The sequence below is a fragment of the Larimichthys crocea genome, chromosome XXIII (genome assembly GCF_000972845.2).
Source record: "Larimichthys crocea isolate SSNF chromosome XXIII, L_crocea_2.0, whole genome shotgun sequence".
In the NCBI taxonomy this organism is placed as follows: Eukaryota; Metazoa; Chordata; class Actinopteri; family Sciaenidae; genus Larimichthys; species Larimichthys crocea.
Window position 1 is genome coordinate 17,535,623 of NC_040033.1, and position 26,776 is coordinate 17,562,398.

Genomic DNA, 26,776 nt, shown 5'->3' on the forward strand with positions numbered 1-26,776 from the left:
ATGTGTGAATTCATTTCCCCCAATACAGGAGAAAAACTTCAAAGGCAGGGACGAGAACTTGGCCGAGTGGATTTGAAAGGGATGAGTCTCTAATCTAGTTAAACTTTGCTTGCTCTGTACATTTTCTCACTGCCTCTTCACCCGTTCTTTCTTTAACACCCCTCCCACCTTGTTTTTCTTTTTTTCTTCTTCTTCTTGCAGCAGTGACTCTACGTTGGGAGCTGCTTTCCTTTAAAAAGTGAAAGAAATGATGACTTAATGTTTCAGTGAGAACAGCAGCGTAAACCAATCTCAGGACTTGCGTTTGCTTGTTTGAGGATTATATTTCTTTAAGCCTGTCATCTCCCTGCTCGCTGGCATATAAAACTTCCCCCCTCCCCTTTCCTTCCCGCTGCCCTCTTCCACTGCCCTCGCGCTCTGTTGCTGTTATATACAGGAAGGTATATTATATATTTTGTGTCGCAGCATCTTTACGCATTACATTTTCTTTGCTGTGTGTGTGTCTTATCATTTCAGGTCTTGTCTTAGCAAGCCTTCGGGGTGTGCTTCCCTTGCATCAGCCCTATATGACAGCACCTGAAATATGCATTATGTTTCCAAGGCGCTGTGGGGTGCCATTTGAGGGTTATTTGCAATGCTAGTGATGGCAGGCCAGAGTGCTCAAGACCTATTCTCTGAATATTTGATGGTCTTAATGAGCAGGGAAAATACAGGACTAAGCACTTTGTTGGTTCACTCGACTCTCGGCGTGTGAGAAATAATGGACGAGAGGAAAGGATGAAATATTGAAAACTCTGTGATAACTCGAGAGCAAGAGGAGGGAGGTTTCTCTACCGTGATGTTGCCTAAGGTCATGAAAAAGTTAACAGTAAAGGTCACATTATCTTAAAGGGAATAAAAAGACCATAAACCATCAATACAGTGGCGAGATATCAGAGCTGTATTAAGTTGATCAGTCTGCATACCGATAGATATCAGTAATCTTTGATGGATACATGAAGGGTCCATGACTTATAAATGGTCTGTCGAAGGGGTGAATGGATGGACAGGTGTGGATGAAGAATAGTGGCTTGTAGCTATTACTCAACAAGTTTACAGCTCTTGGAGTTTCTGGTGAAGTAAGTGGCTTTCACAGTTTCCACTGCTACTGTACCTGTAATAACTTTGTGCCCCTGGTGCCCTTGCAATAAAATGATGATAAATGATACACTGTGTGTGTGTGTGTGTGTGTGTGTGTGTGTGTGTGTGTGTGTGTGTGTGTTAGAGGGTTTGTGTTTTCTAGTAGTGGCAGTGTATGTGAAAGTTAGTTATGATGCGGGCATCTTTTATCTCAAATAAAATGTTTTCATTTTCATAGAGCCTTGCACATTAAAGTAAACTCAGCTCAATAGATTCAGCTTATCTACCCGTTCTTTAAGTCATAATCACTGCTTATTAGTAGCAGACTAAGTTTTAGCCTCTGGATTGAAAGGGAAGAGTGCGACAGACAAGTGAATAAATATTAATCTTGCCTTCAAGGGGTGACTTTTTGTGCAGCAATAAGTATTCACAGCAGGACGTAGCCGGGCGCGACTTTGGATGTTCTCTTTAATTGAAGGTGTGGATTGAGCGGACAGGTTTCCCGCGGGTTGACTCTTGTCAGCCGTCCCTTCCACTCGGCCGTGGAAAAGCTGTCGTGGCAGATATGGATTAGCGTCAGAGCATCACAGGGCAAGTATTACACGTCTCAGGTGGCACTGCCAGCCTTGCCCCCTGACTACTAATAACCTCTGTTGTCTTGTCTTGTCTTCAGAGCGTCGCTTCGCGAATGCTTTGCAACGGCTGTTTTGTACCAGCGCCAATCCTAATGCTCGGGCTTCCTGGCAGATCAGAGGTTCTGAAGGTGGAGGGGTGTGTTTGGTGGTAGTAGTGGTGGTGGTGGGGTGGGTTAGTGAAGAGAGAAAGGAGATGGGGAGAGGTTGTCAAAATAGCTCCTCATCCCCTCCTCAGTTGCTTCCTCTCCGTCTCTTCCTCTACTCCACCCTTGCTGCCAAAAGCCGAAAAGAGATCAAAGCAGGCCAACATGAAAGGCATCCCTGAGATTCTGTTTTCTCGGTGCCCTGTCTCCCTGCTCTCTCCGTTACAGATATGGAAATGCTGAATCCCAAATACAGGCAGTACCTAGGCAGAGAATGCCCGGCCTCATCCCACTTTCTCTCTCTTTTCCTTTCGCTTCCTCTGCTCTCCTCCCGCTCGTCTCACCCCTTCATCATCATCTGCCTCCATCCTCTGCTCTTGCCTCTCTCCGGCAGCCCTCAGGCTTCCAGGTAGATAGCAGTTGATTGGCAGCTGCTGTGACAGTCAGTGGAACAGGCTGAGAGTGGATGAGTGTCAGCCTTGCTCCAGGGGCTTAAGGCAGCAGCAATGTTGTAGCTCCCTGTTGGAGAGAGAGAGAGGCCCATGAAATAAGACTCAGTCAGTTCTTCTCTTCTCCTCGCTTCTCTCAACTGAAGCAGGTAGGAGCTAAATAGGTTTTTCAAATCGCTCCAGAGTTTATCCTGAGACTGGAAAGTGGAACATTTCTTCAGCTCACATCCTGTCATGTGCTTTCCTTCTCTCATGCCTCTTTTCCTACCTTTGGTTTTGATAGAACGGTGTGTTTTATTGTAGAATGCAGCATCTTGTTATTCAGGAGCTTTTTAAAATTCTCTTTCACTGCCTCTCTTTCTCGGTACCTCCACCCCTCAGCTGTTACGCCACTTGACAATTAGCCATGCCGTTCTCGTCTGTGCATTGCTAAAAAAACTTTCTTCTCCTTTTGAAAAACTTCTGAATACAACTTGACGCCGCTGCACAGCAGCCACAGGGGGAAAGCGTGAGAATAAAAATTGAAATGTGAAATCGTCTCAGTTCTAAAGTGGCTGTGACCAATTCCCAGACGGAAAGGGAAAGCGTTTTTGTGTGATGGCTTTCGCCGCGTTGAAGCTTGAACTCAGTCCCGTCAACAGCAAGAATTGTGTCAGTTTTCCCTCTGGCCAAGAGTGCCCCCTTCTTCACAGCACACACAGGATGACGATGGAAACAACTCGGAGAGAGGCAAGGAGAGGAGGGGGGCTTTATGGGGCACTTCTCAAAATCTGGCAGCCCATACCTCCTCCAAAGATACTCTGCAGATGTGTGTTGATGATAAGTGTGTGAGTCAAACAGAGAGGTTTATGTCCTTTCCAGCGCTCATAACTGGACCTAGTAGATACAGTAAGCACACTTGTTTGGAATACAGAGACTAAGAAACTTTTTACATTGTAAACTGGTTATTTTTGTTAAATGTACTGATACTGATATAACAAAGATATAAAGTCTTTGTAAAGTATTTGATTTCAAAACTGTTTTTAATGAAACTCTACCATACTATTTTGTTGAAACCTTCATTGTGGATTCATTGGATCTAAATGTCACATAAACTTTAGGTGACCAGATCAAGAACAGATAAAAAACTAAAACATACCCAGCACAAAATACTTGTCTACTGCCTGGAAATAAGAGATCAGCTGAACAGTGGGAACCTTTCATGTTTTTTTTTTGTTTTTTTTTTAGGGTTTAGGGGATGAACAAGCACTTTCAAGAGCCCATAAATATTGAATGCACGATAAATGCAGGCGCATTTGATCACGAAATGACGGGTGCGTGGATGAGTTTAGCCGTATATGTCAGAGACGAAAAGAGTGTTCTGGAGTGTATGGTGAAAGGATGCAAGACATTGCAAAGTGGACCTAATTAGAGGGATTTGGAAGTATTTAAAAATGAATCACGCCTTGCCGCGACACCAACAACAGTATTCACCACTTCTCTAAATGGGCAGCTGGCAGGCAGAGGGCTTGTCGGGTTGCTAAATACTCCCAGCAACATATGAATGGGAGGCCTGATTACTTTGTCACTAATGATTCATTGGCTCGAACATGCTCGCGGGCAGTCTAAATACCTCTGGGGACAACCCTTCACTCTAGTCTGTGTTCCCAGTCGCCTCTCTGTCTTCACATAGCTGTTAGAGCCTTTTATCGTTATCACTATAAAACTTTTCAGCCAAAACATAATTTCATCTTTCAAACATATAAAATATTCTCCACTTCCTGAAATCAGCATGAATATCTTGCAAAGATATAGAATATTAAAGCATAAGATATAAAAATAAGGCAGATTACCTAACTTGCATCGAGGAATAGGCATCAATATTTATACTCTTTTTTCCCATTAACTGTGTTTGCACAAAGCAAAGTATCTTTTCACGCCTTACACGTAAATTTATACACGTACCAATAAGCAAACTTTCAGGATATTACCCCCTCAAACTGCCTGATTTCTAATATTAAGGCCTTCTTATTTTGTAGCAGCAGATCTCTCTCCTCTTTGATTGCCTCTCTGGTGCACTGAACAAATTTGTGATAAACCCTTACAACCTGAGGAATGTAATTTCAAGATCGGAATGGAACGTGATTAGAGTGAAATGGGTGAAGCCCTCAGTGATAGAGTATACATCTCGGAGACGGCATCGAGATGCGGGGAAACATCTTAGGGAGGAGGAAAAAAAAATGCAGTCTGCTTTAATTGTGCAAAGCCAGCGTGAGAGATGTCGCCGTGAATTACTGCAATAGTAAACCACATGGGCATCCTCACGGAAAGGCATAAATTCAGACGCAGACACACAAACACATACACACTTAGGCGTCATCCTCTGCATATGAATTAAATCAAAAAGAAGAGCAGGGGCTTCTAAACTTGTTTATATGCAGATTTCCCTGCGTTGGGGTGATGAAAAACAGCAAATACATGGAAAAACACTTGTGCTGTTTTTACCTTCAGACAAATACGGTGTGGGATACATGAAAGCTGTTTGCTCCCAACGGCAACTAATGCTTTCTTTGTCGGTTGCTCTCTCCACATCCATGGCCTTCCCTTACATAGATTTGCAGGTAGCACAAAGACATGAAAAGAAACTCATCTTGAGTCTGATATATAAATACTATTGTTCTGCACAGCATGGAGTTGATCAGGCTGCGGCTGTATGGATGTAATATGAGGTTAATCTTCTGTGAGAAGTTTAGTAACAGGTGTGTGTGCTTTCATTGCTTTCGCTGTGTGTGTGTGAGTCCAGGAGCCTACGAGCGGTGACTCGTATGCAGTCAATCAGCATTGGCCAATCTAATTTTCTTTATCCCGGCGAAAGAGGAAACAAGTCTAGTGTTTCTCTCACGCCATAATCCAGGCGGCTGTCTTTCTCTTGTTAAGTGGATGAGCTGGCTGTAGTGATGAGCGGTGTGTGTTAGACTCTGATAATTACGGGATGCTGAGGGGAGTTCTCCCTATCTGGCCTGAGAAACGTGGCAACGTATCACCTTTGTGGGACTGGAGCATCTGCTCACTGTGGGAGCCAAACCTGGCAAACCAGCACACCCAGTGCTACATGACTGCAGATGCTGCAAGATTAGAGTGAGAGACTACATGACTGAGTGATTGGGCTGGTGCAGATTTACTGAATGTGCAATGACAAACACACCCATTCATTTATGTGCATGTACTGTATAGACACATACAAACTCATATTTATTCATCTGCATATGTAGATATGGCAACGTTTCTCTCTCTCTCTCTCTATCTCCCCAAACACACCAGTACATAAACACGTTTTTTCCTTCTCCCTCCAGCTGGTGGCAGTATATGAAGAGCAGGATCCTCACAACGGAGGGGACGGTACCAGTGCCAGCTCCACAGGTACACACAGCCCTGAACTCTTCTCCAGTGATGTGAGTTCGGCATCGGCCTTCCAGCCTTACCAGACGAACAGTGAGATCGAAGTCACCCCGACCGCTCTGCGATCCAGTGAGTCCAGTAAAATTATTATTCCATCAACACTAATACTTCACTATTGTGAGTTTGTCCTGTTTATAAATGTTAATGGTACATACAACAAATATACAAATATATATTTGTTATATATTACTAAGTATTACTTACTTAGGCCTGGGTGGAATTTTCTACCGTGTGGCAAAAAGCAACTGACTTGTAAAGCACAGTATTAGAAGCAGAAGTAAAAAAATAGCATCAGCATGACTGGCATATTAAAGCCCACATGTAATCTATGCCAGCAGTATGAATTATAAATGCAAGGCTTTAAAGGTCAGGGACATGAAAGCTGACATCTGAAAGCTAAAAGTTGCTACGAGAAGTCAAAGCACATTCTGGGCTAATGTTATTTTTTTGTGGTGTAAAGACCAACTTGTAACTTGTAATTGGACTTTTGGAACTGGACTGAAACAATACCAAAGTGCAACAAAGTCAACTTTATCTACTCTGGCCATTGTCTGTTGTTTGGTGTGTTCTTGAGTGTCTGTCAAGGGTGTGCAGTGTGTCTAGGGAATGGCAGTGTACTGACTCAGACAGACAGGTAGAAACTGAGACAACGGAAGGAATTGAGACAGAGGGGGATATTCAGTCATGCATGAGCAGGAGCACACATGCCAGAGCAAGGCAGACATGCACACACTCACAGACGTCACACACAGCTAGAAAATGGCGCACACGTCTGTGACTCACATGTTGCTCATGTCCACATATTCAAGTATATTCAAGTCCCATGAAGTGGAACCAGCAAGCTGATGCAGAGCTGTCTTAAACTTCAAAGGACATCCAAGACATTCAAACCAGAACTTGCATACGGGCATGGACTCACACACACACACATCCACATGAATGAACAGTAGACTTTACTCCCTTGTGCTAAGATAAAAGTGCACCCCAGCTTCCCTCAGCCTGTCTGTTGGACTGTGGAGATTTATTGAAATTGTTCCAGAGCAATGGCAATTTGAAAGTAAACCAGTAGCGCAGTGTGAGAGGCAGGTCTGTTTGAAGCTGCCTGACCTGCTGTCAACTTGCTTCAAACAAACCTACATTTGAAGCACAGACTAGGTTTCTGAGAGATCTGATGGTGTCTTTCATTGCTCACACAGACAAAGATGCTGCAGACGTTTCTAAAATTGTTCATATGTGATGGACAGATGACTTCAAACACCATCCTCCCATTGGGCAAACTGGATTCAAGGCTGTGCTGGAAGCCTCTGCCCTGTTAAAGTGTCCTTGGACAAGACAATGAATCCTTGGCTCCATCTCAATTTCCCAATTTGGCCTCTACCCTCACACCCTGTCCTCTCCGCCTCTAGGCGTGTGTTTGCATGGAGTGTTCGACTTATTAAGGGCTATTCCAAACCAGTGTATGTGCAGTAGAAGTGGACACTAAGATGCTCAAACGGCAGGTCTTTAAGAAGAGGTGCCAATGCTAGATAATGAAGGAAGCATGGGTCTGAACTACTTAAAACTACTAATTAATAAATACTATTATGGTTTCACAGATTCACAGAATGTGCAGCAAACTAAAAATGAAAGGAACCATCACTTCATCTATTACTTTATGTATTTTATTTTGTCTCATATCCATATGAATGTATCAGTCAGTTACAGAAGACTGTACCTGTTGTAGTACATTTCCGGTAGCTTCATATGATAACTAGGTGTCTATCTGTGTTCATGGTGATGGATGTGTGGTCATGGAGGAGTGTGTTTATCAATGCCCTCCACAGCTTTGAATGTGATTTGATATCAAGTTCTTAATGAAGGGCTGTGAATAAGGGATCATTTGAGGAAATTGCTCCAGTCTGCTGTAGCTAATCCTAAATTCTGATCTCCCTGGAATCAGGGAAACAAACCGTATGAATTAAAGTAATTAATGAAGTAATAAAGTAAATGATAAATTAAAAGTTAAAAAACTGCTAAATCTTTTGCTCAGATTAGATTTTTTTCCATAGTGGAAAGCATACTTCATTCTTATGAAAACCCCGTCCTACCCACCCACACAAACACACATTTCTAAGCTCGTTCCTCACATGGCCAATAAATTGTATGTTTTGCATTCAAGGAATATAATGACAAGACTGCAGCAAAACAGAAGAACTGATTGCTTCCTACACACTGTGTCTGGGTCATGGTGATGGGTATATCTATAGCAATTTTTCAGAGATAATGACAGTGAAGACGACAGGTAGGAAAGACAGACAGGGGGCTCGACCTTTACATAAGTGCCGTATTACCAGCAAGATACAAGTGTTGTTTACAGGATACATTTGTCCCTTGGAGAACGTGCTAAATGCACGCTGACTCTTTCCCACTTACAAGAACAATTTCCACTCCGAAAGTACCTCAAAAGTTATCTATGTAGTGAATAAGAATTTTAAGACAGACAGACTGACTGACAGACAAACTCATTGGCAACACATACACATGGTTGGGCATATGAACAAGACAGACAGGCGATGCTCTCTCCAGAGATGCAGATGAGCAAATTACTGGCAGCAATATTGCATATCAGACATCAAAGTGTTGCAGCGGCGCCCTTGGCAGCTGTGCTCTGAGGCAGAGAATTATGGCTATTTAAAATCATCATCTTTTAGAGCCATATTGATTGTTTTTTCCCCTCCTACAACTCCCAAAGTCCCAAACTCTCCCTCTCGCTCTCTTTCTGTCCTCCACCCCTCCCTTTTCTCCATCTTGGGAGCCCATTTTAGATTTCCATGCTAACATGTGCCGTGCAGGTCAAACTGCTAATAATTGGATTGGAGATGAGATGTAAATTACAATAATGAATGTAATTTTCCCGTAATTATACGGACGCCGGAGCTGCCTCTGCCTCTACTCACCACTAAATTCTCATCTTTTAGAAGTAAGAGAAAACTTTAAATTGACACTGGATCTTAATGGTGCTTTTAGCTTTGAAATTGAATGTTTTGTTCGAGTTTCACATAGGTCCTTTTATTTGACCCAGAGTTGACGTTATATTATTGCCAGTCAGGTTGCTGTTCATAATTTTTTTTCTGTTTAAACAGTTTCTTGACAGTCTCTCAAGTATGGACATAGAAATGGTCTAACAAGGCCTTGTTGTTTTAATACCTCTTTAAGGGTGAAATTAATGAAAGTAAAATATTATAGGGTAACTGTGCCAAGTCCACTAGAAATGGCTTTTCCTCTATGCTTATTTAATCAGTGCACAAACAGAGAGGAACAAATGGTGAAGAAGCCCTTGACTTAATGTGGTTATTAATTTCATAATTGACACTCGTGATTTTCCAAATCACAGAGTAATGTAGGGTAACCAGGTTAGCTTATGCTCAAACACACGTAGTGTATTTGTTGGGTATTCACGTTGTGAATCAAAAATGTAAAGTTGTTCCTTCCACACTGGGAGGTGCATTTTAAATGTGGGTATAATGGCCCTTGCAAGGAATAAAAAAGAGAACTAAAGTTCAAACTCTGTCTCCTTTATCACCTCCAGACAGCTGACCAATCTCTGCGTGAAGCAGGTGGTAGTGTAGGAGCAGAAAGTTAGCTGAGATCTAAAAGCTAAAAGACTACATGATTGAAATATGTGGGGCAGATGTGGCTTCCAAATCTATTCTACAATACTACAAGCTGTTCTGATGGACTATACTGACATCTTCAGCCAGTTTCCTCTGTGTCTAATGCATCATTCAGAACATATAAGTTGATGATACATTCATGGCCCACAGGACATTTCCAATGATCAGTGTGAATGATGTACCTATACACACACACTTGAATTTGTGAAAGAGGTATTCAGTAGAGCACACAAATCTTATTTCTGCACCCTAGCATTAGTGTGTCTTCTTTGAAGTTGACTGTCATTGATTACTACTTCTTGTTCTTGTTATTCACTGTGATGGGTTTTTATTCTTAAGTTTTATTGACTCAATGCCAATTGCTCAGGATACAAAATCAGGTAATGGGCGACTGACAAAGGTTAAAACTACACCGACATTGATGTGATGTGGCTTTAAAACACTGAAAGATCACAATCACAAGGATTGCAATGATACTTTTACGATTGACCCTCTGCAATTGTACAGATCAAAGAAAAATGTCTACAGTTATCCTGTCATTTTGCCATTTACACTGTGACCACTTTTTTACAAATTTCCACCCCAGCCAAGACAAACTGCCTTATCAAAACTTCTATCCCGAAAAAAGACCAATGTGGTGACAATTTGACCATTCCTCCACTGACCTGGTCTTATGGTCCTTGAATCTCTTCACCATGGGTCCTTGAAGCTCTGCAGTGACAGAGTTGCTGTGAGGCCATTAGAGAGATTGCCTGTGTATGGGGGGAGGGGGGAGTGACACCTTTGAAAAGGAGATCTTTCATTTAATCAATTTTACTTAGTCTGCCGGTGAAGAGCCTTCCTGACGCCAGCGAAGGCCATAAAAAAGTCACGACAGAAGAGGAGATGCACAGTGACATAAGTGTACAATGTGACATGTAGGTAAGCATAATTGTAAAATGCCTCGCCAAACTCTTTTAAACACAGAGGCACTTGTTCTGATATAGTGCATGTAAGTCTGATTTCAGCATTAATTTTTTTAAGATCTTCATCTCAGATTTAAGGATTTAAGAAGTGGACTGCCACCCCATCGTGGGTTCTCCCATTGGGTTTGGGTGACTTCCAGAGGCAGTGATTGGCAATTATAGATAAACTACCAGGTTTAGTTTGGAAACCACATGCAGCTAGGTCTGATAGCAAGCACTGATACTTATCATTCTCATCTGCCCGCTCTCTAACTCTCTTTGGTCCAGAACTACCTCTTCAATGTCTCACTTCAGCGGTAAGCAGGTGATGCAGTCTGATCTAGAGGCTTGGATATCAGAGGAATCAGTTGATAACGGTGGCAGAGTGCATCTGCTGATTGGTTGTGTCTGATGGTTAACCCATCTCACGTCTGCTCTGTCTGCTCCCTCTCCTTTTGCCTTTCAGTTGATTTCTTAAAATCTTGTTAGAACTTTGTCATAACAACTTTAGCCATAACTTAGAGTACATGAGGACAATCCCAGGACTACATTATTGATTGGGTACTGATTGATGAAGTTTGTCTGTTTGTCAGAGAAATCCAGATTTATTTTCATCTTTGTGTAATCTCATTGTCACAAGGCCATAGAACAACCTACTCTCACTAACAGGACATTGACCCTGTGCTGGTTTCTGCATACTGGATTTACATTTGCACTGAGTATTGATTCCTGATCTGTGTATTGTGTTTGCACCCTGTAGCCTCCAAGACTACACAGAAGACCAGACATGCCTACTTAATTCTTTGCCTAGACACAGAAACCAACCAGTTAATGTTAGAAAAAACTGTAATCGGGTTTAATGCACCTTTATCAGAGAATATACATACATACATATACATATATATACATATACGTATTATGCAATCTATATAATAATGATCTCACGTTGGATCTTGATGCTTTTCTTGGTGCTTGAACTGTGTGTACAAGACAGGGTCATTAAATAAAATAATAAAGCAGGACCTAAGGTGAACCTTTTGGGTCCCTGGGAGGCTGCTTGGTAACCCACAGACTGTTGGTTAATGGGCTACAAAAACACAGTGTCTTTACTGGTGAGCTTAAAGTTTTGTGTTTGTTTTTCTTTCTCTTCCTTATATTTGGCTCCAGGATGAGGTGATGACATCAACTTTATCTCTGTTTCTCTTTCTTCCTCTGCGGTGCTATGACACTATTCATTGTCATGACACGCTTGTTATGACAGGCTTATCCTCACAGCAAACTCTTAATAAGAATTTCAGTTTTATTTAGCTCTGATTAAAAAAACAAGTGCAGAGTTAAGACTTTCACTCATGCTATGCATTGCTATGTAAGCAAATCACCATGGATCTATCAGGGTGAATTTACAATATTGTTGACAAGGAATCACAATGTTTACCCAGCGCTGTGATATAGAACAGATAATTGATGTATTTATGTTCATGCTCCTTCATAGATCCACTCAACTATTTTTAACAACGATCCACAGCCACTTCAACTGCATCACACCTCTCAAAGTAGATTCAAGTTGAGTACGTACTTAACAGTGAAGATGTTGGCATAGCAAGCCCATCATTAGCACGCTGAAAGCACTTTTAAACCCACTGGTCCTCGTGAGACTATAACCTGTGTTCCTCTACCTGAGTTAGTGGAGAGGCTATTAGTTATGTCAACTCTTAATCATACTCACGCTTGTGGAGGGAGAGAGAGGGAGTACCCAGGGTGGGCGTTCAGTTCACAGTCACTGGGAATATTAGTCATAAAAACACTCATACTGTCATAATATCATCCAGGGCTTCTTATAGCTAATTATTGCATCGTCCGGCACTGTTAAATGTTGAAGACAGTGTTTTGGTAATGAAGTGTGAAGTGCTTGGAGTGGTTAAAGTCTCAACTCAGCACTGCTGGGAATGTGCTACCAGTACTTCGTATTATTATTTCTGCCAGGATCCCAATAAAGGCATAGCTAGACAGCTGAATCATGTGGAGTGTGTGTGAATGTGTGTGTGTGTGTGTGTGTGTGTGTGTGTGTGAGTTTGTTGACTGCTTTATTACTTCCTGAGCTGGGCTGAGATCAGTTTTGCAGGTCACTTGTGTCACACTTAAAGCAACACAGGAGCAGTGAGGTCTTGATTGGGACAGAAAGTCATTAACAGTCTCTGACATGCAGAAATAGACCCGAACGGCGGCCGTAACCCCCTGACAGGGAGCATGGGAAGGGAGCCAGAGTTTGTTTGCACTGACTCTGGTGTCGTCTCACTACGGAAGACACTCAGCAGAAAAACATTTGGCAAAAGTATGTGTCTGCCTGTCCATGTGATGTAAAGCATCTTAATCCACTTCAGCTTTCTCTTAATGAACAGTTTGTTTATATGCTATGTTAATGTTTAAATATTTATGTATGTTGAGATAGAGTCTATTCACAATGGAACTGCTTTGAGTGATAGTCTTGTGGATAAGACCTTGCAGAGACAGGAAGTGTTAGCAGGAAATTTGATTGCAGTGAGTTGATGAAGAAAGAGTAGACCCTCCATCTTTGTCTTTGTCTCATTTAGTGACTACTAAAATATCTGTCTTCTGTTGCCAAGTTACAAATAGAGCCTTCAATTTATTTATCTAATTCAAGAAATTATAGCTTAAAGTCTTCTGTATTTGTCTGTTTCTCTGTCTCAAATCCTGACTTTAACCACAGCCCAACCCAAGTTGCTTTGTGAATTCATCAGAAAGAGCATCATTAAACTAAACCCTGTATTTTCTTTTACCCTTTGTGTTTCACCAAATTCTTGTGCTGTGTTTTTGTAGTCTCCCTCCATCTGAACAAGGACAACAACCAGGAGAAATGTGCGTGTAGTTTCAGTTTCACTTTATTGAACATAACTGTTGATCAGAATCAATTCTGATGAAGTGCAGTGCTAAAAGTTTGTTGCATGTCAGTATTTCCAGTACTATGGTGGTAAACTTGCAAAGCATCACAAAAGTAAAAATGCGGAGCATTCAAACAAAGAGCCCAATTAAAAAGAAAACGTTTTTATCTCAAAATTCTTCACTGAAACATTTATGATAGAACCTCAGTATAATTCACATAATTACTCATGCTTTCATGTCTATTCAAATGAAAATTTCAATGAACAAATTTGGGATAAATGATAATGCTAAAGCAAATTTTTTTTTTCAAATTCATCTTTGTATTTCTCCTCCTTTATTTCTCTCTCATGAATCAGTGAGAACCTCTGAGGTTCATTTGCATTGTGCATGACATGTCAAAAGGGGGTCAAACTGGCCAAGGGCAATGCCTCCTGGTCTCAGCAGATAAAGGGCTGCGGGTGTTTAGCATTTCTTTGTCTCCAGGCTCGTGATCCCAGTGGGCATGCAGACAACCCCTCGACTCCTCCACTCACTTCGTTAGTCCCTTTGTAAGCGGCCTCCACCCACTCTTGCTCCGACACTGCACTGTTTCATTGTCTTCCACAGGAAGGTCACCTGTGAAGTTTGTCTGCTTCAAAGCACATGTGAGGGAAGCTCTCAGAAGCATGTGCAGACACATGTGGGTGGAAACACGCAGGTTTAGACACAGGCAGGGAGGTAGATATTCATGCATGCTAATGCAAATAACATGGGAGCATTGTTGTGTCTATGCATACAGACAGTATATGTTGATTGTTTTAATCATTAGAGACACATACACACTCAGATACAAAAATGTGGACATGCTGCAGAAATGGTCAATCCTAACAAGTAATACAGACACCTATCCAGTCATAAAATGTAACTTTCTTCTGGAAATTATTAAAGGAATGCTCACTTTGTCAGTTTGTAGGTAGAGATATATAAGAAACAAATCAATTCCCAAATATCAAGAATATGAGACTTGCTTCAAGCAAGTTATTGAAATGAGTTTACCTCAGTTTCAGTTAAAATGATCTCACTGTGTGAGATGTAAAATAATAAACAGGATTATTTTTGTTGCACACCCCAACACTGAGAATTGTTTACCAAGTGACACACACTGCAGTAATCCCATAGAGTTAGCAGGTAAGGCAGCACAATGAATATTTGTGAAGTGTTCATGAATAATGATGAAACTGATCCTGCAGTGTGCTTATGAGAGAAAAAGAGAGACGCATCCTCTTGGCCACAGCTACAGAAAGTCTGTCATACCCCTACTCAGCCTCCTCCTGTTTTTCATCAGATCCACAAAGATACAATCCATCCCAAAGCACTGTGGAAATCCCAGAACACTCCACTACCACATTCCCATCTTCCCACAAACATGATCGCTTTCAGAGTACTTACTTTGGCTCACAATCATAGCTCTGATCAAAGCAAAACATTTTCTCATACTCGGCTTGATTTATTGTTTTTTCTCATGGAATGGTTTCTGCCAGCCATTTGAACATTAAGGGCAAATTAATTTGACAATCTGCAGCAACTGCCCGGTGGACTTCCTTTATGCTACCCATGCATCTGTTGAGAAACCACACGTTTGGAGATTGGACTCAAGTTCTGGGTCTAAAATATTTGGGTGTTGGGAAAAAGCTGCTCTCTGTCTTTTGGCATAGATTTAAACAATAAATTATTAATATGTGTTGAGATGCTTTCATTCGCCTACAGGAAGCAGCAGAAACAAAACATTACTAACTCTCCCACTGCAGCAAACTACCTGATAAATATATCTTGTGTGAGAAGTCCTCTGCATTTCTCTGTATCAGTTGCAGAGTTTTGTTTTTGTCATGGCACCATATTTGTATTAACAGTAATAATGTTTTATTGATTTTAATAAGGAAAGTCTTATTTTTAATCATGTATACAGACTTGTCAGCACATGGTCAGCTACAGGAAAACACACTGAAGTGTTTTAGCGTTTTTTTTTGCAGAGCAGATACAGGTTGACAAGAAGAGTTGAATTTCCTGCCAACTCCCCTAAAGCCTGCTGGCCCAAATTGTCTTCGTCATGTGGAATTTAGGCAAGTAGCAGAGATCAAACCCACAACTAGCTGACTTATAGTATCTCCCAAGTGAGGCCTGGGAACATTGTCAGGAGGTATAGCTCAGTGGTAGAGCATACGACTGCAGATCAATCTCCAGTTTAAATCTGGGTGCCTCCTCATTTTAGGGTGCAGTGGTGACATGATCATTGCTTCAAATGGAGACTGGGTTCAAGCTGACAGCACATTTGAGGAAGTTGAGCTAAGTTGCACTCACACCTCCCCTCCTTGTTTCAGACACCAGTTGCAGTATTTTACTTTAAACCTTGCAGGTTGTCTTCTTTGTTATTGTTTGTCACTCTTTGTCTTCTATCTTGCCAAAAGTTCCAGTGCTGTAGGAAATATGGTAAAGCAGTTTTGAGGCCTTCTTTTAGAAGAAATAGGTGAGCTAAAAGAAGCCTGGGCCATGATTCTATAAGTGGTGGTTCAAGATAACTTAATAGTTAAAATTAAAGTTAAAAATTAAACTAAATAGTTTGCATTAGTTTGCTTTCATCTTCCATCAACATTTTAAAAAGGAAATAATGCCTGTGTCCAGACAACTGTGAAAAAACTGTAAAAAATGTAATGGTTTCAGCACATGATCAGGGCTTTAGCACTTCAAATGCAGTGCAGTTGCTGAGTGGTTACTTCCATATTTCATCATTCTATATACATTTACTTTTGTGTCAAGTTATGCCATTGCTGTGAGCAACTGAAAACTTTAGACCTCGGTTGAGACCTTTCACTGCCTCCAACAACTGCAAGAAACTCTCTCATTTTTGCACTGAAAGACCTTCACCCTTTTTCGTTTTGGGATGTGAAGCAATCTCTTCTTGGTGCCATGACACAATCCAGTTAATTTTCTGTGAAATCCAACCTAGAGGTATATGATGTAAGGAGCGGTGTAGAGTTGCGGTAGTAATGATTTATTGATGTTTAAGTGCGACACATAGCACATTTAACCTCTCAGCCACCCCCTGACTCATAATTCCCATAAAACCACCATTTTCTCCCACTATCATTATTTTGGGAGATGTTATCATTATGAGCAATTATCAGTGAGACTGATAATGCTGTCCCCATATATGCTTTGCTACGTTGTTGCAATTACATTTCATTCCTACCAAGGGTGCTTTATACCCACTGAGACAAAAGTTTGATTTTCTACACCCCTGCTTCCCTCTCATCATCCCCTGCCTCAAATCTATGAAAACCTCATGTGCTTTCATAACCCTGCGTGACAGATCAGAGTGATGCATATCCAAAACACGGAGTCTGCACATCGCAATACCATCTGTTTCTTGGGATTCTGTATTCACTTTTTCTAAAACAGTCCTAATAGAAGTTCCACCCACAGTGCAGAACAGCGTTGAGTTCTTTCTCTTTGTTTTTACCTTCGTCGCTCTGCACTGCGTTATAGAGAGAACGCCTCTCTGATATGCTTTGACTGATTTCATGTAAACTACACTGACCTCATACGTGCTGTTACGTGCTTATATCTGATCAGAGATAGATTCATGTGTGTGTGTGTGAGCTGTTTTGAGATAAGCATATCAGTGGCCACTCTCAACAGGCAGCCAACATGTCTCCGACCACTAAACAACACAGGTCTCACACCAGTTCCCATAGCACTCCTCCAGCAGCACTCCTCTCATCTCACAACCCAAATCACTTTGTTTTTCCCAGTAAAACATCAAGGGTCCAAAAAAAAGTTGGGGGAGTCTGGTGGAAGTTTGCATTTGTCTTCTTTGCTGAAAAGAGCAACTGAAGTGAAGATGTGTTTGTTCAGAGCAGAGGAAGACGTTGTTCTCATGGCTGAAATGTTTGCGATATGGATTTTGCGTACGTGCTGTCTGGAAACTGCAGTCAAATGAGCTCCATGCTTCAGATGCTGTCTGGCTTGCCAGCAACTGAAATTCACTCACTCACTCATCAGCCTCCAGTTTTTGCTCACACAATTAAATCTGTGACAATTTAGTTTAGAGATAGAAGAAGCAAAGCGATCCAGCAGCTTTTCTGCAAAGACATATGCACTGTGACAGATTTCACGTAGAGGCCGATAAAAACTGTTCTCAGTAATAACCTTCTCTCCATAAATTCCTCCTTAAATTACTGTAATTATTATAAATTCATGTCTAAATGCTACATATTGCACCTGTAATGTACAGGTTTATGCCCGCTTGCTTCATGAGCTCATCTCGCTTATACTGATTTTACTAATTAAACTCTGTACTGGAGCACTAAAACAGATGTTAAAAAGTTGTTTAAGTCTATAGTGGCTCCAGGGGGAGCTGCATAAAATCTGATAAGCTTCAAGTGATGTCACCTGAGCCAGTGCCTCTTGGTGCTGAAGAAAAAGTGAGCAGACCGCTGTATTCCACTCCCCATCTCTGCTTGAGGCTAACTGATCAAGGCTACTAGCATAACACTCACTGACCACACTGTCAATGGTTGTGTTGCTTTGTAGGTAACCTAGGCACCAGGTTTAGACAAGGGAATGTGCAAAAAAAGGACGACATCTCTGGTTTCTGCCACATCGATTTTGATCCTCTTTTAATTATGTTCTGTACCCACTGATAAGAAATCTTCTTAATACACGTGTGAACCAAGCCGAAGCATACTACAGCTCAAGGTTTTGTATTGTTGCTACTGATGGGCAACATGTTGTTCCTGTTGTGTACAGATTTTAAGTGTTCGATGTTAACCCTCAGGTTTTTTTATTCTACTAGGGTGCAAAAACCTCTTTGAAATACAATGGGACACTCAGGAGCACTGATGGAAGCCATATTAATAAAATTGTTCAGTGTGGCTGAGTAGCTTTTTAAAGCTGTGTGAGTCTGGTTTCATTGCAGCTTTTACAGACTGACACCCCTGAAGTAATCTCCCAAAAGGTTTGGGATAGAAGTGTCAGTGTTTTTGACGTTCGATGTAGAAGAACTGGCCAACCAAACAAAATCCTAAAATGTATCAAGCCTGGTAGCTATGGCTTCCCTCTAGCCTTTATCACACCTGGTTGGCTCATGACATTTTCAGGGCGGTGTTTTTAATCATGAGCGACTTGGCCACATATCAGGCTGAGTGAGATTTATGGCCCCTTTTCTCTGAGAGCCTGTACCTCCGGACTGGTCGTAATGGAGAAACACACAAAATGGTGTTTACATGGAGGGTGCTGCTGTGGACCTGCTTCTGGACCGACTCAGGGTTGTTTGCTTTGCTGATTAGCAGCTCTCTAGAGGCCTCAGTGTGGAGAGGAGTGTCCATGAGTCTGGTCTAAGTTAGAATAGAGTTTGGGCGTTGTAATGGGGCTACTGATCCCATTCTGTAATATGATGAAGATTTTTACGAGATTGTTTTATTTTGGTGGTATGGAAAGGAATAATTTATTTTGGCAAAACTGCAAAAAAAAGTTAACGTTTGCACTCATAACTGTGAACATGCCAACACATAAACACGCATCCACACTCGTGTGTTACTCTTTGACTTCTCAGCACGAGTAGAGCCTCGACCTAGATGAGTCAGGTTTGATTTGAGGAGTGAACTCCACTCCTCCTCTCTGAGATCTTCATTGTCTGGGGAAGCAGTCAAAAAACAGTGCGCGCACACACACACACACACACACACACACACACACACACACACACACACACACACTTATTATTGTTGTTGAATTGTCTAGGTGTCTGCTGCTGGAGGCCTCATCTCTGTGGACTGAGGAAGGCTGACATCCTCTCCTCTTTCTCTCAAGTAAATAGTCTGTATTGTCTTTCTGTCAGGAGAAAAGAATCAGTCTGTGTCTCTCTCTATTTCTTGTTCAAAATGAAAACAGGATGGTTGACTCAGCAACCCTGTGGGAATACAGCTCTCCTGCTAGTGTTTGACTCGGGGGGCTGTAATGGAAATGGGACATCATACCCAACACCTAAACTAGCATGACTGACATATGAAGTTTGTCATTGAGGAGGAGACAGATTCTCAATAAGCAGAACTTCCTGGGTATGTGTTTACATGCGTATCTAATGGTAAAATATCCAATCAACCTTATGAAACATAAATAGAGATAGAGATAAAAGATTTAAACGTGTCTGGACAAAGATAATGTGAAGATTAGAGCACATAACATCTTCGACATTAAGCTCTAGATTTGACTGGAGGAGATTAAAGAGATCACTATAACTGCAGAGGCTTATTCTTTAACTACATTTTGAAGAGATGACCCTGATATAAAGCTCTGGCACAGAGATATATCAGTTGTATCAACCACCAAAAGAGGCAGATATTCTTTCCTACAGAGGCTACACGGCCAGTCAAGTGATATTTTAGACCGTTTTGTGAGAGGAAGCTTCTGTATGAAGAACTTCACCTTTCGAACCTGTAAACAGAATGGAGGACAAAGCCAGTGCTTGTTTTGATTTCCCTGCAAACATGTCATTTTGTGTAAATAGAAAGGTGACAAACTAGCAACCTATTATTTGATTTCTTTAAGAACCTGAAGACACTGAAAAATAGACCTTTCTCCAACACAGAATAGTAGCATTTTAATATTGTTTGTTAATGTTTGCTTATTGACCGATTTGATCTTTGAGGTTTGGGTCTTGGATAAAAATGAAAGAGGCTGCCAATCATGTTCTGGTCAGACGAAAATAATGTGCTTATATCTTTTATACAGGATTTGATCAGAGCACAAATGATCTAGCAGGTGCAGATAACTTTAAACGTCTTCAGTCACACATAACTCAATCTAACTTCACAGGCAGGCATAGGAGTGATGTTTGGAAGTATCTCAACAAAATAAATTAAATGATGCTATGTTAAGCTATGTAACAATAAACAAGTATAAGTGCAGAGAAGATTACAATGATGACTTCTACTAAACTTGGAAAGAGAAGGCCTCTGTGAGGTATTTGTTGAGCTGGAAGACATTACAGTCTGCAGCACAGAAAGTTAGGCTAAGCTTAACCCCAAATAGAATTTTGCTTGGGTGTTCATTTCAGACCATATTTTTACATTCTTTTTTCTTACTTGTATGCACACTTGCACATGTATGTAAAGCTCAAATACATGCAGGTTTGCACATAGAAATGTATACATTTCCATAGAAGCACACACACACACACACACACACACACACACACACACACACACACACACACACACACACACACAGTGGGGCATTTAGAAGTAGAATTTTTGTTTTCACATCTACCCCTTTGGTCCCCAAGTTTGTCTGATCTCATTCTTTGACATTACATGAGATTAACGTTTGCTAAACACTTCACAGAAGAACTCTGAGTGGTGCTGTCGACCCTATTTGGCCTTCTGTTGACCAGCTTCCTATTTAAGTCTTCTTCATATTTCATCTCCTTCACCACAGTCCTGTTCCCACCACTCTAGAATTGTTTTGTCGCCCCCGCCAAAATGGAACTTTTTGTCCCCTTATGGATGATTCAGGTCAGGGTGTATTCAGTGGAAATCCCCCTCACTGCACACAAGGGACATCAATAAGTAGTCAGTGGTTGGAGAAGAGAGTTAAAATGGCTCAGTGCCATAATTTATTCAGACATTAAACTGGCCCAGGCTTGAAGTATTCAAAGTAGCCCAGGAAAAAAAAATAGCTTTTAGACATTTCATGAAGCCATGGTCGCTTGGCATTTATATTTAAATCAGTTCGATGTGAAAGCATGGACTCAGAGTACGCCAGGGCCAGAAGGCCACCAGGGAAAATACCCAGTTCACAGAGCAGACAGCCTTCATCCCTGCTCGGATGATAGTTCTTATATTCTGACTGTACTGCACACACTGGTATTTAAATAATGGTGAAGCTCCTTCATTTATTCCATGACCTCTAAACCACATTTTACTGTACAGGAAAAATTTCCACCTGGATACATTACAGCATGTTATCTGTGACATTCAGTGTGCTGCAGGAGTTCTGTAGTAATTTAGTGTACCCACTTTTCTGAAACCCCCCTCTCATATTCTGATTATTATTACTGAGTAAATCCACACCGAGGCATGCAGGAAAACAGATTGCGTGCACTGCTTTTTGTGTCAAACCTCCAAGCATGCTGCACTTGTGGCCACACCCCTATTAGTGATGTCATAGCAGGTGTTTTTCATTTTACAGCTGATGACAAACACCTGCTGCAACATGTTTCAAACCACAGGGAGAAGCGAGGGAGCCATTTTGTGCTCCATTTGATTTTGTTTGTATTTACCCTTCAATAAAGATTTCTTCTTTTTCCAAGACAGGTGACAGTCTGTTGCTTTCAGGTGTCAGAGAAATAAGTGATATTGGAGCAAATGGTGTTCCAGTACGAGTGATGACATTACTGGGGGTTTTGCATGTGGAGGAGCAGTTTACCTTAGTTCTTAACTATCCTTTTGGAATTAAGTGGAAAACAAAACCTCAGCTATGCTCTCTGAATGTGCCACAATACATAACCCCACCTGTAAGCCTAAATAGTTTTTGTTCTAACTCAAACAATCCCTGTGGGAAATGAGGGATTTTGCGAATGTGTTCATCCCTGTGAGGTGTTTTGGTTATCACAGGAACAGACATAGAGGAGAACAAGCAAAAACACTGATACACAATGCCTACAGATACATAGAGTGTCCTCTCTGTAACCTCATCAGTATGCTGAGGCAGTTGCTCCATTACACTGAGTTGGCAGCCAGTCAGGAGGACGGGTCGCTCCCTCCTCTCCAGGTATAATAAGAACTTTCTCTTTACTTCATCCCATTTCAGTGATTGGAAACTTCCACAGCTAATACATTAGAGTTGACCCCCTTCTCTTTCACCACTAAATTGGAAGTTGATTTTGCTGTGTTATTAGAGTCACTTGAGGGAAAAATGGGAAAGTCAGCGAGGTGTTAACATGCTGCAGGTTGGTGTTGTTTATGACCAACTAGAGAGATGACTATGCAAAACGTTTTTTATTGGTGGGTTTTTGGTGATGTGAGTTTATCAGCAGGAAAGGTTTTTGACATTTTTACACCATGCAACCTTGTTTAAATTGCAGAAATGTTGCCAATACGTTGTCTGTGTAGATTCATCTCAGTCATCCAGCTAATAAGACTTAAGAAGGTATAAAACACTCCTGGACTCACTGTCCCATTCATCCCAAAGGCTTCCACACATCTGACATCAGGCAGTTAAATGTATAAGCGTGTCACTTGACATCATCTCAGAGGGGGAACGTCCTTTTTCATTATAACGGCATTTACATCTATGAATACACAAGAACACAAAAGCAACAAGAAGACCTGATAGGTGAATAGCATGTTGTCAGGGATAAATGATGGTGTTTCCTAATGTTTTGTCTGACAAAGCACTTGCTTGAGACAGACATTATTTAAAGACAATACAAGACTGACGGTTATCTCCAGTTGAACAACATGAACCCTTTTTTACTTCTGATTGACCAGAACACCAATTGGTAGGCTGTCATCTGTGTTTTCTTTGGATCTTCAAACTGGAAAGACATGGGGGGTGTTTCCCCCTGCCCCCCTCCAAATTAGTATCTAAATAAATATTTGGTTAAAAAAAATGCTTTGGGTATTGCAAGATTATGTGTCAGGTGATAATTTGCCGATTGTTCAGAGACATATCCAATCAAGCCTTTGGAAATTTGCCGATTGTTCAGAGACATATCCAATCAAGCCTTTGGATGTTTTCTAATACTAGTTGTTAAAACTGACGTGTTCTGACGTTGCAAGACAACAAATTGACGAACGTTGAAATATCCCCACAATACAAAGTTCACTAAACATTTCTGTAGGTGGTTATTCTTCTCAAACTGTCATAAATGAATTTGTGTTTATATTTGCTGATATGAAATGAATAATGGCTAAAGAGGGTGCATGTTGATGGTTAAAACTGAAGCAAGCATTGCTTAGATTGACCTTGACAATATATAGCTTTATTTCTAAGATGGCCTATGTGCTTTTTGTTGTAATTGAAGCAAGAGCCGCCACTCCTAATAAAAATGTATTCCCTCCCATTTCAGACTGTGCTGCAGATTCCTCTGGCACTAAAATGAATAATTTTTATTTTTTTTAAAAAGTAGCTGTGCCCACACTGTAGATGTAGAATTGAGTATGGAAAGCTTACACCATTTGAAATTAAGATTCTTCAATTTAATACTAAAGTAAATGACTTCAATATTGACTTTTGTGCTGTGTATATATGGCAATACGTTTATTCATGGTGATTCATACAAGCAACAATATTTCTCCTCCAAACAAGGTGAGTGTGAAAGCTAAATAAAGGACAAAGCAATACGAGGTAATAGCCCCTGGAGAACCTGACCTCTCCCTGTGGTGAATTGTGGTGTGTGCACATCTCTATGACCCTGCGCCTTGGCCATAATCCCTCACTACAGGGGCTGGATTAGGGCCCCGTCTTATTAGCCAACCTCCCCCCACTGGTCTCACTCTCTCTTCAGCCTGGATCGATTGCTGGCTTGGTCTGAAGTGGTAGTGCTGGTTATTAAACGTGGGACCAACCAAACCCTTGGTTGCTGGGATAATCCCATCACAAATTAAGTCAAGGAAAATTGGTCAGGGAGAACGGGAAGGGGGGAGAATCTTCATATTGTGACCTTCTAAATAGAGTATACACAAACATGCACACACTTCTTAACAACTTTCCTATTTATCATATGTTGCCCTGTAAGAATTTGTACCTGTGACAAATCAGCATTTTAATAAACAGCCTCACTTAATGGGAATAAGCTATTCTTGTCAATGTTTAGATGCAGTGGTATAATAAAACAGCTAGCTATTATTAGTTGATGCGTAAGCATGGTTCCATATCCCACTCATGTATATCTAAATCTGTGAGGTTGTGTAGTCTGAAAGAGAAAGTGTGATCAGCAACACTGATGAAACTGGAAAGGATATTGGCCTAATCTAGTGTCCTATAAATATAACATTAAATAATTAAAAAAAATCACATCACTCATCGACACATGATGTAATACCGCATGTTTTCTAGAAATTCTCAAGTTCAGCTTCAAGCTCGTCCAACTGTCTTTATCCTCAGCATTTTAATTCAGTTCAATTATTTGGTGGGAATGTTGAGTAAACATGTTTTTTAAATGATACAAAATAAATAAATAAATTTCCATAAGCATCTGGAAACAATAATGTCACATAAAGCAAGATCGATGTTGTCATGGTTTCAAAAGACCCAGATAAACGTCCAGTAAGAACTGAGCCTTGAGGTATTCTGGGAAATACACCAAGGCTTGTAATCCACTTCAAGTGTCTTGTATAACTCCCCTTCCACACACGCACACACATACACCCACACACGCACACACAGATAAAAAGACAAAGCTGTATTTAAAAGACTTGAAAAAAAAAAAAAAACAGTTAGATTTATGCAATCTCTGAGCATCTGAGCACCATCTTTTTATCCATTTATTTTGTTTCATTTAATGTCCACTTGCTGTCATTTTTTTCCCCACTCACCACAGATCTTACTCTCACTCCGTGTTTTTCTGTGTTTTCTGTGTCATATAGGATAATACTGGATGTTAATTACCGTCTGAATCTGCCGTCTGAGGTGAATGCCATTAGGACCCTGAACTGGGCGTGAACCAGCAGTTACAGAGAGGGGGCAAAGTCTATTAAATGGCATTATTGAATCTTCAACCTAATTTAAGAGTAGACGCACAATAACTGGCCATCTGGCTGCTAGCTGTGGTTTCTTTACTCAATTCACAACCTCCTCTGAGGATGTCTACAGACAACGGTCAAAATAAATGAAACACATTTATAACAGCTGACAGAATATATTAAAAGCTGCTGGTGAGTTTTGCTGTGGCATGGCAGAATGGTTTGCTCAGGAGGAAGATCAAACTTTTTACCAGAGTGTTGGAAAAGCTACTTTGAAAGTGTGGTTTTACAAGCTACTTGCTACTGCATGAGAACTTGACTTGCAGCAATGATTCCCTCAAGAGGAATATAGTTTTATTAACTGAAGTTACTGAGAAAAATTGTTTGAAACCCCTGTTGCAAACTCCACTTTTTGGTAGCTCCTAGAAGTTTCCAGATGTCATCATATAGTAGTTTGCATATGAAATCTTCCTGCCAAAGTCCAACTGCTCACAGTGAAAGCACAGTGTGGGACTTTCTGTGACAACAGAATGGTTTAAATAAGATGTGGCCAAATGTTTCTGCATTGGCATCAACAATACATGGAGCATTGCAAGTGAGACTGAAACTATGTCAAAACCAGCAGTAAAGTTGGCAACAATAAGGAGGCATTTTATAACATACAGCTTAAATTTAATTACCAGCACTAATTTAGATTTACATGATATATCAAATGTGGTTTAATCACCACTGAACTAATGTAAAAAGTAGTGAAAGTAATGAAAAACATCAGCATCGCTGACCAGAGGACATCTGTGTAAAGTTCTGTTATAGAAAACTGTCCTGCTATAATGTTTGAGTCTGGATTGCTGTGAGTGCTGTTCTGTGTCCATCCTATCCCAGAGTCAGTCATTTCAGCAAGTGCTCCAAAACGACATATGTTTTCTTAACAACAGTTTTGGTAGGCACAGACAAATGGTGTCATGTCCTGCTGATAGGGTGTCAGATCAGCATGCTTGCACGTGTCCTTTTAGAGGGCATGGACAAACAACATATTTTGTGTGTGTGTATATATATATACACAAAATAAATATATATTAAATATATTTGGTCTCTGTTAGGATGAATTCATCTCTGATGAGAAAACTAAAAAAACTGATCTCCTAAGTGAAAGTCAAATGTGCTGCATATTCATCTACAACCCTGAATTGCTGAGGGACAGGGACATCTCCTTCTGTTGGACATAAATACTTTAATGTCCATCTCAACCTGTAGGACAACTCAGCACTGACCAACAATGTGATAATGTGATACAACACGTCAAGGTTTCACTTCATATCTCTCCGCCAGTATAAACAATCACTTATATCACAGGCAAGGTGTACTCTAAAATATAGTTCCTTTACTAACTGAAAGGACAGAATACAAATAGTTATTATTAATTAAATTATGTTAATTTTCTAACTCAACCGGAGCAAAAATCATGTAATCTCTGAAATAAATTTCATTTTACAATAATTCAGTGTCCTGACCATAACCATGAGGCCACAGAATCAGGTAGGGTAGGATTAAATAGTGGGAGTGAACTAAGGAGAGAGGTAGAAGGGACGTTTTATAATGTAAGCATAATAGAGCAAGTTCATGTGTAGTGCATGGGAAAAGGATGTGTATAACTGAGGTCAAGAGAGATGCTTTTTGAAAAGATTAGTTCTTGACAGAATATTCAAACCAAGGGTGCAATTTTTCTGTCTGGAGTATGAAGGTGCCAACAAACACATGTTGATCTAACCTT

General features: G+C 40.8%; 1 protein-coding gene across 2 annotated transcripts in view; it reads left to right on the forward strand.

The window, feature by feature from the left end:
* Window positions 1-26,776, forward strand: part of LOC104922457 (partitioning defective 3 homolog) — a 327,327-nt gene that overhangs the window by 99,716 nt on the left and 200,835 nt on the right. For both annotated transcript variants that reach the window (XM_027274131.1, XM_027274132.1), the window contains exon 3: window positions 5,679-5,853. In XM_027274131.1, the coding sequence (XP_027129932.1) occupies window positions 5,679-5,853 (175 nt within the window). The remainder of the gene's footprint in view (window positions 1-5,678; window positions 5,854-26,776) is intronic.